Genomic DNA, 14,564 nt, shown 5'->3' on the forward strand with positions numbered 1-14,564 from the left:
TTGTTAATATTAAATATCTTTCCTGTGTCAGAATTTTTTGTTTCTTATAAAACTACACAATGTGCTGTCTGTGCTCTACTCTCTACAGTATGGAAACCCGATTTTTAACGTTATATGCACAATGACTTACCGGTGAAACACCGGAGAGCTCGAGAGTTTTAAATTAGGAAAAATTGACGAAATGGGGCATCACTGTAAATTAATTTCTTAAGCTATTTTAACTGATCCATTACGAAGTTTGAATATCTGAAAAACAGCATTCATATTGACGCTTTGACTACCATAATCATTATGTTTACCTATAAACATTTTACAGTTGTATTTGTATCTCACTCACAGTAATGACCAAGAAAAAATCTAGCGTGTCAATTATCTTGAAAACTTATAGAAAAAATGTTTTAAGTTATGCTTATATCATAATCTTTAAAACACAACCAGCTTTGGCATTTATTTTTGGGACATCATGGTTATTTTTACATCTGCAATTAAGTATATTTCAATGGTTTTTGTTAGGCTTAAAAAGTCAATTTTATTGCCATCTTAATAGTTGAACACCACTGCATTATCTTCTATAGTGAAGAGTCATTTCATATATATTCTTCTGACTGCCATACGTCCAGTTCAGATAACGAGTTACGTCCTGGGCGGGGATTTGTAGCGGAATAGCTCTGAAACGCTGTTTTTAAGACACCTCTGACTTGTAGTCTGTAACAGACTATTAGAAACGTTTACTAGAAAATAAAAATGCATTAAAATGTGATTAATTAGAAAAAGAAACAAACACACTAGGCCTGTGAAGCCATATTTAAACCCAGCTTTCTCTAAAAATTATCTATTAGAATCAATGAGGAATTACACAACTTCTTAGCAGTAATAAATGTAATACAATTGTTACGACAGCGGAAGTCACGTGACGGTGGGAGCATGCGTGACTGAGTTTCTCGAATTATCGGGGAAGCTCGAGAGACGCCTCATTGTTGGTATACAAGCCTGGCAAGAAAAGCCAGCGGGATTGAATGTATGATAAAGCGAATAGTAGTCACGGTGAGTTTCGATTCTGTTTCGAGTAGTGTGTGTTTTGCACTCGTAGAGAGCAAAGTTATCGAGATTGTGAATAGCTGTGATTTATAGCGTATATTATAAATGTTGTTAAGTTTAAAGTGACGAGAAACGTAATGACTGTGGAATTACTGTGTAGTAAAAGTTTGTATCAAGAAAGAATAAACTGGTTTAATCAAGAAGGGACTTGTATCACTGAAGTTCCTCGGAAAGGTTTTATACCGGAAATTAACAAACAAGCAAATATGCAACACTATTTTGTGTACTAGCTTCTGAATGACTGTTTGTTTTCGAATATTTCCGTAAAGCTAATTAAGGGCTACCTGTCCTTAAATTTGAACTAATAAACTAGAAGGAAGGCATCTAGTCAACATATCCGCCACTAGCTCGTGTCCGACCGAACAGTAGGGTTTAACGGTTTCCCTTATAACGAACCCACGGTCCCAAGACAGGTATATCTACGCTCGGCTCAATTCTATAAAAAGTTTATAGAAAAACGTGTTTTGGAGTAAGATAGGTTTTATTCATTGGTAACAATCTTTTTAAATTCGATTTCTTTTTGTTTAACCTTGATGGTGTCAAGAATTCCGCAGCTCCATCTATTTATTTGGTAACACGCAGACGGCGATTTATAAGAACACCTCCAAGTACTATGAAGTATTCGTGGAATACAAATACTAAGTATATTAAATATGTGAAAGTTTTCAAAAAGTACACCTTTATTTTATAACGTATAGCGGATCAAAAATGTTATAAGAAAGCAATACCAGATAGTAAAAATACAAGTTTGAAACATAGTGGGAGTAAGCTAAAAGCAACATTCTAGTCGTGACCCCGATGGCAAGAATTCACAGCTCGCGTCAGACCGGCGTGGGATCCGAGAAAACTCCAATAGTTAAATAAAAGCACGTTGAAATGAACCCATGCTACAAATAAAAAAAAAGCAGAAAAAAAAGCAGTTAGTGGAACTGTGATGAAAGACAAGAGTGAGATACTGGTAGTGAAGAATCCAGCGTTATACAGTTTGTCTCTATACGCCCTAAATTATTTGTTTTAGATGACTTCACCAAAGATATTTGATTTAGATAAGGGACAGAAATAAGTTCTGTAAAGACCAATAACAAAGTGGATATTGGCTACAGTCTGGTGGAATAGCCCACTTGTACCAATTGAGTAAAAAGAACTACCTTTAAAAGTAGATCTGCTAAACTTCTTGGACAATCGGAAAAACCCAAAAACTTGTGTGTGTAATTCCGTGTTTCCGACTCTAAACGGCACTTCTTCGACTTCATAAACTTCTCCGCACTTATCGTACTCCAGAAAAAGATGGCAGTAATCCAAAATCTACAAGAAGTTCGCCTTGTAAGTATGCTATTTCTGATCTAGTCTAACAGTGTATCACTTAAGGTTCAATAATGTATAAAGTTTGGTTTGTTTTTATTTTCGCGCAAAGCTACACGAGGGCTATCTGAGCTAGCCGTCCCTAATATAGCAGTGTAAGACTAGAGGGAAGGCAGCTAGTCATCACCACCCACCGCCAACTCTTGGGCTACTCTGTTACCAACGAATAGTGGGATTAACCGTCACTTTATAACGCCCCCACAGCTGAAAGGACGAGCATGTTTGGTGTGACGGGGATTCGAACCCGCGACCCGCAGATTGCGAATCGAGCGCCCTAACCGCATGGCCATACCGGGCCAAGGAAAAATAATCTTTAATAGCAACATTGTTGGAAGTGAGTGAATTTAGAATATGAGCGAAGAATTTAGCCGATTTGTAAGTATGGGAACTGATGCTGGATACAGAAGGAAGGACAATAGGTAACCTGTGGATATATAAGGAAGGACAATAGGTAACCTGTGGATATATAAGGAAGGACATTAGGTAACCTGTGGATATAGAAAGAAGGACAAAAGGAAACCTGTGCATATAGAAGGAAGGACATTAGGTGACCAGCAGATATAAAAGGAAGGACAATAGGTAACCCATACATGACACCATGGTGGGAGCCTGAGGGGTAAACGTCTTCAGAAACATTTTCTGAAATGGAGTTGAAATTTTTGTAATTTCTTAAGGTTTGTTGTATTTTTTCTTCACGTTTTACGGTGAGCTTTAACCAATCAACATTAAGAGCTTTGAATTTTGTAATTAGGTTTATTAAGTATAACAACACCTGTACCTTTATCAGGACGGGTGACGATGATATTTTTTTATTAGCCAATTCCTTTAGGGCAATATATTCGTCGTAAGTAATGGTGGAAGCAGATTTATGGGAGTTGTAGTTGTAAAATAAAGACAAACAGGCGTTTTTAATCTTGTTTTTACAAAGTTCTCTAGGTTCTGGGAACCATACCTGTTAAAAATAGAATGAGATTTCACAATTTTTATAAGTGCTCTCAAAGGAGAACAGGTAATCAGAGAATTTAAGTTTAGGGGAGGTAAACAAAACTTTAGGCCTTTGACTAGGACACCGAGTACATCATCACTAAAATTAAAAATCACCTTGTTATTATTAATACTGTTGTTTTTTTTTATGTGGAACTAATTTATTCAGCTTAGTTCTGCTTGTGTTCCAGATGGGTTTCAGTTTTTGTGTTAATATTGTAAATCAGGGTAGGTGGTTGTAGTCGATCCATGATACGTCATTTCTTCACTGATTCGTGTACAGTGCTAGACTGTTTCTTCTGTTTAAATTTTTTCCAAAAGACGACATTGTCATGAGAAATGTAGCTAATAATTTATTATGTTCCATATAGCTTGCTGAAGACGGAATATATATATGTTTGTTACTGTATATACACACGCGTGTAAAATGTCGTTCTACTGTACAAGTTAAATTCTTATGGAGCTATTAAGTGTATGAACTTCTAAGCTGGTTCAAACTCTGCCTTTAATATATTCAGATAATTTTACTGTTATAGTACCTTCTATTAAATGATAGCAATCAACAAAAAAAGTTAATGTATAACCTGAATTGTAATTAGCATATAGTAAAACGAAGTATGTATGATTATATAAAGAGATTTAATTTTGTATTAACGTTTAAACATTGAAATTTGTGACTATGTAACTTGAAACTTAAATTATAAACGAAATCAATTCTGTGCATAACTTTATCTGATTTCTTAGTAAATTTATTCAACATCCTTTAATTAGAAGAAAACCAACTTCATATACAGTCAAATCCGTGTTTATACTGGTTTACAGTGAGAAGACAAAACAAAGTACATTCTGTTAACAAAAATCAGCCAAAACACAATACGAAAAGCTCGTTAAGTACGAATAATATATAAGCCTATCAAAAATTTACACATAAAACCATAAGCTCTATAGCCGATACAAGTTATTTTTTCTAATCAACACTATATCTGCAACGAAGATACATACAGAAAAATGTGAACTGTGAAAAAACGTAACCACCATTTGTATCTCCAAGACTTACTTTTTTTACAGGTCTAGTCCTAACTATAAGTTCGAAAGTAAGTTACGATGCATTGTTTTATTAAATTTAATCACGTTATAAAACATCACCTATTCCAAAAAAGTTACCTTTAAAAGTGTGCAACAGCACTTTCGGATATCACACCCACAACCCATACATAATTTGTTTTCAAATAGTGAAACCTTACCTGTAAATTTTTAAATTCGTGACATGTGCATTCTGATATAACGTTAACACATTAACAAAACTTCACGTAAAGTTACAGAACAATAGTTAAAATATCTGTCTGTCATGGTAAATCACTAAGCACTCTCATTTTGCATCATTCATTGCTGTTTATGAAAATACTGCCTATTAAACAAATAAAAGTTTTACCATTTAACAACATCCAAATTCAAAACCTATCTACCTCTAACTTGTTGCAAATTTAGACAACGTCCGATATAGTTGTTTCAGTTCTGTGAGTCTATGTAATAAATAGCAATACAGACAGTAACCAAACCATTTACACAAGCCTAAGAAATACCCAGTAAACAATTTTATCAAATTCAGAGGGGTAGCCAAAAGTACAACATTAAGTAAACCTAGAGACAATCAACATCTCTCATTATCTTTTATCTTGTTGCTGTAAAATACAGCAATGAATTTGTAACTTTTACGTTGCTGTGAAAACAAAATAAATGTTTAAACCAATTACTAAAAAAAAAAAAACAGAAAAAAAATATGGTAACTGGGAATTAACAAGGTTTACAGATAAAACCAATTACCCTGAATTACAAGAAACGAACCTAGTAGAGCATTATCACAAGTTAATACGTATTAGACCAAATACACCAATCAGAAATACTCGACAGACGGAACTTACATACACTCCACTGAAACCAAAAACCCTTTTCTATAATTGTAGAATATGAGCCTAAACAATTTACACACACACATAGCTATACACATTTGATCTCCTAAATGCATATTTTCAAAATCCAAACAGAAAATAATGAGCCACACAGATTAAATTCAAAATACATTTGCATAAACAGAACTCAATTTTGTACTATAGTTTCTTCTAAAGCAGGGAAAAAAAAAGTTTTGTTCTGTTAAACCTCCAAGTCCAGTTTTATAGAAGTAATTAGATGAGTTATTGTTAAAAATCAATTTTTAGTCTCAAATCATCCACGGGTAATTCTTACAAATTTGAATGAAATTTTGTTAAAATAAATATATATACTAATATTAACATTAATATCCTTCCATTCCCAAAAAATAATTAAAACAAAACCCATTTAACTCCAAATTCTACATAAAGCGATCTGTATTGAATAATATACCAACTGATTTCATTAGTATTGTTGCTTGTTCACATTAAACATTAACAGTAGCTATAATACAGTGAAAATGGCATTATCTTACTTTGCAAATGTAAATTTTATATTCCAAAATACATAAGGAGATAACTAATATATGCATGTCAGTGGTCACATATTAGTACTAGCTTTCTGAACAATATAGCAGTATTGTGCATAGTTAAGGTTAACTACAAACATTTATTTTATGGGATATATATATTTTGTTTCTCAATTGATATTTGTTTTGTTTTAGCACAAAGCCACACCAACAGGCTAGCTGTACTTTGTCCAGTGTCGGAACTCAAGTCCTGGATTTTAGCATTGTAAGTTCGCAAGTGTACTGATGAACTACTAGATAACATCAATTTATGTGGATTTACATACTCAAACTATTTCTAACCAAGCATTTGAACAAACTAGTTAATACTTATACCTTATGTGGAAACACAACATTGTTTTTGTTAATTCTTGAGATAATGTTAACATAATGGCAAGCAATGTAAATATCTGTACATTCTAGCCATGAACATCAGCTGCTGGAATACATTTATTTTTTACTCTGGAAAAACCCAAAAGAAGAGTAAAACACAAAAAATATCTAGATAGTATATCACATGCTACAATAATATAAACCTTATAATTTTTTAACAGAATTTTATGAAGCCGTAATTAGAAGCGTTTTTTTTTCTTTTGTAGTATTTGGTTTAAAAAAAATACAGAGTACAAGTCTTATATATGTTTAATATTATTCACTGTTTATAGAATCAAAAAATAAGTCATGTTCATAACTTCAAAATATACTGATTATCAAAATGAAAGCTTGGGAACAATTTTCTGAGTATGCACTGTGTTTATATTTAATAATAAATGATTATGTTTTAATACCTATTCTTTACACCACTTATAAAGATTCTGAAACCAACCCAATTTGTTATACTCTAATGAAATAATTCAGAAGTTACAACAATAGAAATCCTGTGTCTGAAAACACTATATACATCAATTTTGAAAAATAAACCAGTGCAGTAAATCAGATTCTTTTTAAATACCATACATATTTGCAATCTCTTACAAGTTTCAGGGTGAAAAATAATAAAAGTGAAGTACAAAAGTGACAGAAAATAAAGATGGTTAAATTGTTGTAATAACGTGAGAGAAGTTCGATACTGAACAAAGTTTTTTCTGTGTTGTTAGTAAGTTGTAGTCAGAATCCAAAATGTTATATACCAAAGTCCCTTCTGTAGCTAAGTCAGTTTTAAAGGTATGAAGCATAGCTATATTGTGTTAATATTATTGGTCCACTGAAATTAATGGCTTTCCTTTTAATAAACCCAATCAATTTAAAAACAACATCCTTTTTGACTTTAACTCATTAAGTTGCTTTACCAAAGGCTCGACAAAGTCACAAGTATGCTTCAAGTATTTCTTTAATAAAATTTTAGTGAAAAATAGAGCAAAATACTTTCAGGTGATATTCTATAATCTATAATGAAAGACATACTAGAAGTTAGAAAAACTAACACTTAATTCTCATCTGTAGGGATCAATAACCAATTCAATTCCAACAATGAGGCCAACTTCATTACATACTTGCACTGGTTAATAATTTCTCTACACTGGTACTGAGATAGAAAGCTGACATATTTCAATTTCAGCTGCCACTGTTTAAAAGTGCACTGAATAACAAAAATGTCAATTTTCAAGTGATCATTTTACTATACATTTGATCTAATACACTTAACCTAACAGGCTGGAAGATATAGCTTTCAACAATAAGAACAAAATAACATTCCAAAGTTTTATAAATCTGAGCCACAACAGCTAAATACTTATCAGAAACTATAAGAATGATCAGATTCTTTTGGAGAATCCAAAAATTGACTTAAAAAGATAGAAATAATTTAAGCAAGACATCTCACCATTTTTTTTCATCTTTTAGCTGTTATCTAATATAATGATTTTTTTTAGTTTCTTGATTCGAAAGTTAATGTTCAACTAGCAATCTATTTCAATTACTTTAAATAATGAAATATGTTTGCATTTTAAAACAAAAGTAAAATGTTTCAAAATGAATATTTTTTGTCTTTCAAGAACAAGACTATTGCATATCATTTCACTGTAATTATTAACAGCTTTCCTTCAGATTTTAAGTGTTAGAATGTTCTATACACTATCCTTTTTCAAGATTATTCTTAGGTTCTGTTTTTGTAGTATTCTAAACTGAGGGAAAAATACTTTGTCCTAAAATATCAGTCATTCATTCCCACAGCACATTATAAAGACGTACATAGACTTACACAAAACAAATGTATCAAATCAAAAGATCAACAATTTTGCAAAATGTGTGATTTTGCTTATATGGTATTTACATGAAAAGTCAATCTTTCACAAACACACATATTATTTCATGTTTTAATGGGCAGCTGTATTGCCAGTAATTTTTATTTCGAAATAAAAACAGAAAAAAAACAACAGGATAGTTATTATGTAAGTTAAAATAAGGTATTAATATTGAAAATTAAAAACAAGAGGTGCAAATTTTCAATGATCCCTTATATTATCAACAATTCTATATACAAATTACTCATCAATTTGTATAAACTTTGTGTATAACTATTCACAGATTATGTTTTAAGTACAAGTAATATTTTTCTATACAAGCATTAGTTTCTACAATCAGATTAAATAAGTCATTGGTTGTTTAAGCATATGTGAAGCATATTTACAGCAAGACATTCTGATCTGTACAATTATCAAGAAGTTAAACTCCCTGTTCCTTGGAAAGTTATTCTAAGCTAAACTTAATACTAACTATACATATCAAACACACTTGTCTAGAACAGCATAAAAATCACTTCCAATTAATTTCATGGCCCCAATCCAACCTTCTACAAGATATTCAAAATCCACTCTAACATTACTTCAAGATACTTATTAATTTGTATATGAAACCTCTCCTCTCTTAAAAGCTAGAATTATTGACAACACACAGGATCCATTCATACTGAAACCACATTAATATCACTGTCCATGATGAGATAGGGGGGAAGAGGTATGGCTCTGAGAAGCTGAAAGAGGTCTCTCTGAAAGAAAAAAAAACATTTTCTAAACAAAAAGTGTAATTATTAAAAAAAAAAGGGGGAAAAATATATTTTATTTTCTCCGATGGTCAAACTATTTCTACTAACATTATCCTGTTCTGGCTGTTTTGGGGAAAATGGTCAAATCCAGCAATGTGAGAAAATTAAGTGAAGGATGACAAGACTTCAAAAAACATGGCAGAATGAGTATTTGTTTTCTTTAAAAGTTTCTTTGGATGGCATCTTTTCATAATTGTTATTTCATGAAATCTTTGAGCAAATTTTAGTGTTTTAACAAACATTATCCCTATACAATAAAATAATATCCTACTGTATGCTAAGATGTGTAAGTGATGGAATAATATACATACAAACAACACATTAACTGAAGATCTATATCTCATTTGGGCACTACCTTTGTACATCCTGAGAAAGGGTTGAGGTGAGGAACGAGGGGACAGGTTTTCCCCAGTTGAAAAGCTGAGAGGCCTGGTACGATAAGCAGAGTTGGAGCTACTGCCTGCTCCATGAGAGTCTAGCAAAGCTGCTGCTAGGTTAGTGTGGACAGACAGGTTAGCATTCCCACTGTGAACAACAGTACCTGCACAGGCAAGGATAAATACCAGAAGTTTTGGGTTAGTGAGAGAGAAATAGTATTCTGGAAAAATGACTGTAGTAGAAACAGAAATACATAATGAATACTTTAATAGTTCCCCAAGATTATGTCAACTGATAAAGTATCAAACATCAGTTAGTTTTGGAGGTTAAATGTATAATTATAAACATGCAAACTGCAGGGTATGTGTTGTCTATGCTTAAAATATTCTTAGAATGTATTCTTTCTAACAATATTTTTTAAACTTCAATGACTCAAAACAATTTAAAATATCATAGATGCTATGCTTAATATCCTGTCATTGCAAATATGAATGGTAATTAAACTTCTTATAAGTTAATAAATTAGTTTTTTAAAACACATTTTTCCCTCTTCAAGTCAGGTGACAGCCACTAACATCAACCAAGCTAAGACCAAATACTGTTTAATTCTCAGCTCTTTGTGATACAAGATACAATGGTACAACATACAACAAATATCCCATATATACTGTGATATCTAAGCTACCCACTAGAGACTTCTTTAAAACAATTACAAATTAAAGATTGCTGGCAACAGTTTTTAATTTTAATAAAAATGTTCTGTGATTTGCAATAAACAGGGGTCAAGACAGATTTCCAAAACACAGAAGTCACTTCTCCATTCAGGTGCCAAAAGGGAAAAGTTTTTAAAAATAGAGACTTTACATTTTTTGTATAAAACACATTCACAATGTGAAAACCCCATTTAATAATGGAAATGTTCTTTATTTAGGGATTAATTATTTCAATTCTGTGTGTGTGTGTGTGTGTGTGTGTGTGTGTGTGTGTGTGTGTGTACACATCATGTTTGAAGCATTAAATAAGTCATACTTTTTTAAATTTTAAAACTTTTACTTCAGAATTTAAGAAAACCGTTTTATTTATTTTTTGTTATTTGAATCAATAAACAATTTGTATTCATTCAAAATAGTATAAAACTATTTTCTAAGTTCATTGCATATTTCATTCTTTTTACTTTTATTTGTTTAACTTACATTTTGAATGCTTGCCATGATTTGTAGTTTTAGCAGGATTTTTTTGCCCACACATTTCTCATTGCTTCTTTCTACATCTGTAGAAATTGAGCAGGACCAATATCTGAATTCATTTCAACTCAAAACTCTGTAAAACCTTTTTAGTTTTTATTCTTTAACTTTTTATTGGGCCTTTCATTTCTGGGCAGGATTTGACTTAAGACTTTGCTACAGGTTTTATGCTTAAAAAATATGCTAGACATTCTGAGCAAATGAAAATACCATTGTGGGTAACAATATATATGTTTGAGTTGACTGCATGTTAAATTGCAATTATATTTGTAAATTAACAAGTAGAGATAATTTAAAATGATACCACTTTATGGTACATACCTTGCATAATTAATAATTACCTCCAGTGACAAAAAATGTAGTCAAATAATACATCAATCCATGTATTGAAAAAGACACGACATCTTTCCCAATCATTAATAACACCCTTCTGTAATCCATATTAATACAATGCACAGTCAACACTCTTTGTTTTGACACAAACTTTCAAGAACAACCAATGCATATAATTGGCACTGACACACTCTTAGTAGGGAAATTTGATCAAGCATGGTGATTGGCTTATGTCAACATTATGCATTCTGAATTAGACAAATATGGATATTGCATGTAGTGTCTCAGTAATTTAAGTAGCATATGTGATGATGTTGCCTTTGACAGTGTGAGTAACTGACTGAGTTGTAAAATAAAGGTAACTCAAACTTTGCTGGGGTGGGGGACAAAAAGTGACATAATACATTTGAAGATGTAGTTTAAAGGCACTTTGACCAATCATATGATGTTTGTATAAAAATACAGAACACTATAATTGTTCTCAAATGCACAGCACATACTTTAATTTGTAATAAAATAAGAAAACAAATTTATACTGGTGAAAATTTACAAATATGTTTTGAAAACAAAACATTAAAGTAAACCTCACAAGCAATATGCTGCTTAAGCTCCCTATCAAATTCAAGGTGTTAACGAATAATTATTAAATAAGAAATTATTGACTGCTAACTTTTCAAAAATATGTATGGAATTACATTGAACTGTGCGTGGTAGTAGCTTAGTAATGTGCTATAGATGAACACAATTTTAACCACCACACCTGACAAAATAAACCTGTTTTTGTCTTCTTTCCATTAGAATGCAATTAGTGGTTAATTCTCATAAACTCTGACATTATTGACCAACATACAGTTATTTGTCAATGAATCACAGATTCTGAAAAATAATCACAATATTTTGATAGCTTGTTATAAATAAAATATCTTTACATGAAACTGTTACCTGTATTTCTAGGAGGCTGTATTTGTCTAGGAGGAGCTGGAGAGTACGTTGCAGCAGCAAAGTATTCAAAAGTAGATAATTCCTTGTGGTTCTGAACAACTGTTTCTAAAGATCTAGCTCTTTCTTCATAACTACACAGGAACGTTAAGAAGCAAACCAGTATAAACAATAAGAAATGTCTGCTTATCTGTCACAGAGAAATGAAAATCTCCATTTAACACTAGAAACTAAAATAATGATAACAGGAAAAATTGTTATAGTCATAGTTTGTAAGCTATTAGATGTCTACAGTATCCTGTAACTATTGAACGGAAAGATGAAAATAACACCTATACAGTACTAATGTACTTTCAATAGCTTGTGTAAAGTACTACTGTTATTTACATGAAAATTCACTTATTTTAATGCAGAAATGTTTAACTTTAGCAAAACAATATCTATTCATACATACAAAAATTTGTTGCACCTGAATGACAAATATTAAATTTAAAGAAATAACTTTACTGCTCTTTGTAAATGGTCATAATTTTGGATTCTGTTAGATTAACAACAGATTTAAATTGACTTGACTAGTGAAATTATTTTCAAGATATGTAAAAAGTAGGCACTGTTTTATTTCAATATGTTATACATAAAATATACCAAACATAATCAAAGAACCTCCAAAAGAACATTGGATTCAACAAATCAGGTTATTCAATTTAAACCACAGAAGCCTTCATTAAAATGTTACAAAAAACAGGTTATCTATACTTAATTTCCACCATTATGAAAGGATACAAGTTTTGGTATAAAGGAATGAGGGACCGTTTTGAACGACTGGCATTGATGGCTGTTGACCTCACCAAGCCTGGTAATACCTTATGGTCAATTATAGCACCACTGTAAAGTGGTCCAAAGTGTGGCACCTGAAAAAAAAAAGATAAAAAAAAGTGCAATACAATTATATCAACAAAAAAAATGTATTGGTACATATAAAAGTTTTCTGTTACTTTAACTTTCACATATGATACAAAGTACCAACATACTTAAAATCTCTAAACTATAATGCCAGAATTATTATTTTAAATTGTGTAGTAGCTACTAAGTGTTCTAGAGTTGATTTCTCGTTAGTACTTTTCAGTCTAAAAGCTATACTATTATACAGTTCTCTTACATATAGGCCAAATTATTAATTTATTGAGTAATGAAAATATAGAAAAAGTAAGCATTTCCAAAACATGCCAAATATTTACTTTGTTCATTAATAGAGGACTGGATCCCCCACCCCTTTGGCATGGAGCACAGCCTACACCCTTCGACAAACACCTACAACTTTTCTCTACTGTACATAATGCATAATAATCCGCCCTTCAACCTTCAAAGCAGTATTCAAGCTCCTACAGATTCTGTAGTTTTTATGCTTCAAGCCTAAAGTGGCATATCAGGACAATTTAACAGCCACTTAATACCAATACATGCACAGCATCATCGGTAATGTTCTGCTGGATCACAGAAGGACTAGTTCCATAAAAATTTATGAAGGCTAGCAGTGTCATGTTGTTTAGGTATACCTCATGAGTTAAAAGTACCCTTGTTGAGAAATACTACCAAGCCAATACCAGCATAAACACACTGAAATCATAAAACAGCCACCAGATCCCTCCACAGTCAGTACTAAACAATCACTCTTACAGGCATACTGTGATTCATCACTCCACAATATTAATTTTCACACATACATCAAAGATCAAAGTTCAATGCAAAAAGTTGGCTACCACTTTTTGTTAGTCAAAGTTATCAACAGCAGTTTCCTACACACAATTTTTGTGTAGACCACAATATCAGCTAAATTTACAAAACCCCTGGACAATTGTCATGATGTTGCCACTTGTGTTTCTCTTGACCACACCCTCTGTAGTATTCTTCTAGTTTTCAGAGTCAATCCCATTGAAAAGATTACTATCCAGGCCTGTATGCAGAACATTTGAAAGAGTTCTAATTTGCGAGATCAAAAGCCAACACATACTGTACGAAACACGATGTTATCGGGATCCAGGGGCATGCGACTATTTCAAGCCAAAAAATGCTATTGCTTCATCAGAAGAATGTAAACTATGTAGAAAACGTTAAATAATGTAAGTAGCTGCACTATAAATACATAAGCATAATTGTTTTACATCACAAAACTATGGGATTCAGCCAAACCCCTAAATGCTGAAATTACATCTCATCTAAGTTATTCCTAAGTTTTTGAAAATGAAACATCTACATTAAACAACCATCATTTCTCAATCTTCTAGTGGTTTAGAACACTGACACGTGTTAACATCAAAAATATGAAGTAATTTCATCAATAAATGTTCACATCTGCACTGTGAGAAGAGCACAAATGCAATAAACAGAAAAGTGATTCAGATCAGAATATCTGGTAATATTACCCTTTGGAATGCATGCATTATATATGCAGAAGTAACAGCATCCTTATGAACTTTATAAACAACTTCCATGTAGAAACCTTTAATCAATTGTTATACTTTTGACTGAATTCTACCACATCCAATAAGAAAAGAAAAAATTTGACAATTAATAATGCAAACTATTGGAATAATGTAGCCCTTTTCATAATTATATTTCACTAAAATCTTACCTAATTAATCTCAAAGGCTCACATTCTTAGTTAAATGTCTGAAAGCACAAACAT

General features: G+C 31.9%; 1 protein-coding gene across 5 annotated transcripts in view; it reads right to left on the reverse strand.

The window, feature by feature from the left end:
• Positions 1–4,171: 4,171 nt before the first annotated feature.
• LOC106461357 (ral GTPase-activating protein subunit alpha-1-like) overlaps positions 4,172–14,564 on the reverse strand; it is a 195,036-nt gene continuing 184,643 nt past the window's right edge. For 4 of the 5 annotated variants that reach the window (XM_022388288.1, XM_022388289.1, XM_022388287.1 and 1 more), the window contains 4 exons: positions 12,662–12,789; positions 11,882–12,012; positions 9,340–9,525; positions 4,172–8,927 (listed from right to left, as the gene is read on the reverse strand). In XM_022388288.1, coding sequence (XP_022243996.1) covers positions 8,866–8,927; positions 9,340–9,525; positions 11,882–12,012; positions 12,662–12,789 — 507 coding nt within the window. In that variant the 3' untranslated portion in view covers positions 4,172–8,865. The remainder of the gene's footprint in view (positions 8,928–9,339; positions 9,526–11,881; positions 12,013–12,661; positions 12,790–14,564) is intronic. The other variant, XM_022388290.1, reaches the window with a different exon arrangement.

The sequence above is a fragment of the Limulus polyphemus genome, unplaced genomic scaffold, assembly GCF_000517525.1.
Source record: "Limulus polyphemus unplaced genomic scaffold, Limulus_polyphemus-2.1.2 Scaffold943, whole genome shotgun sequence".
NCBI lineage: Eukaryota > Metazoa > Arthropoda > Merostomata > Xiphosura > Limulidae > Limulus > Limulus polyphemus.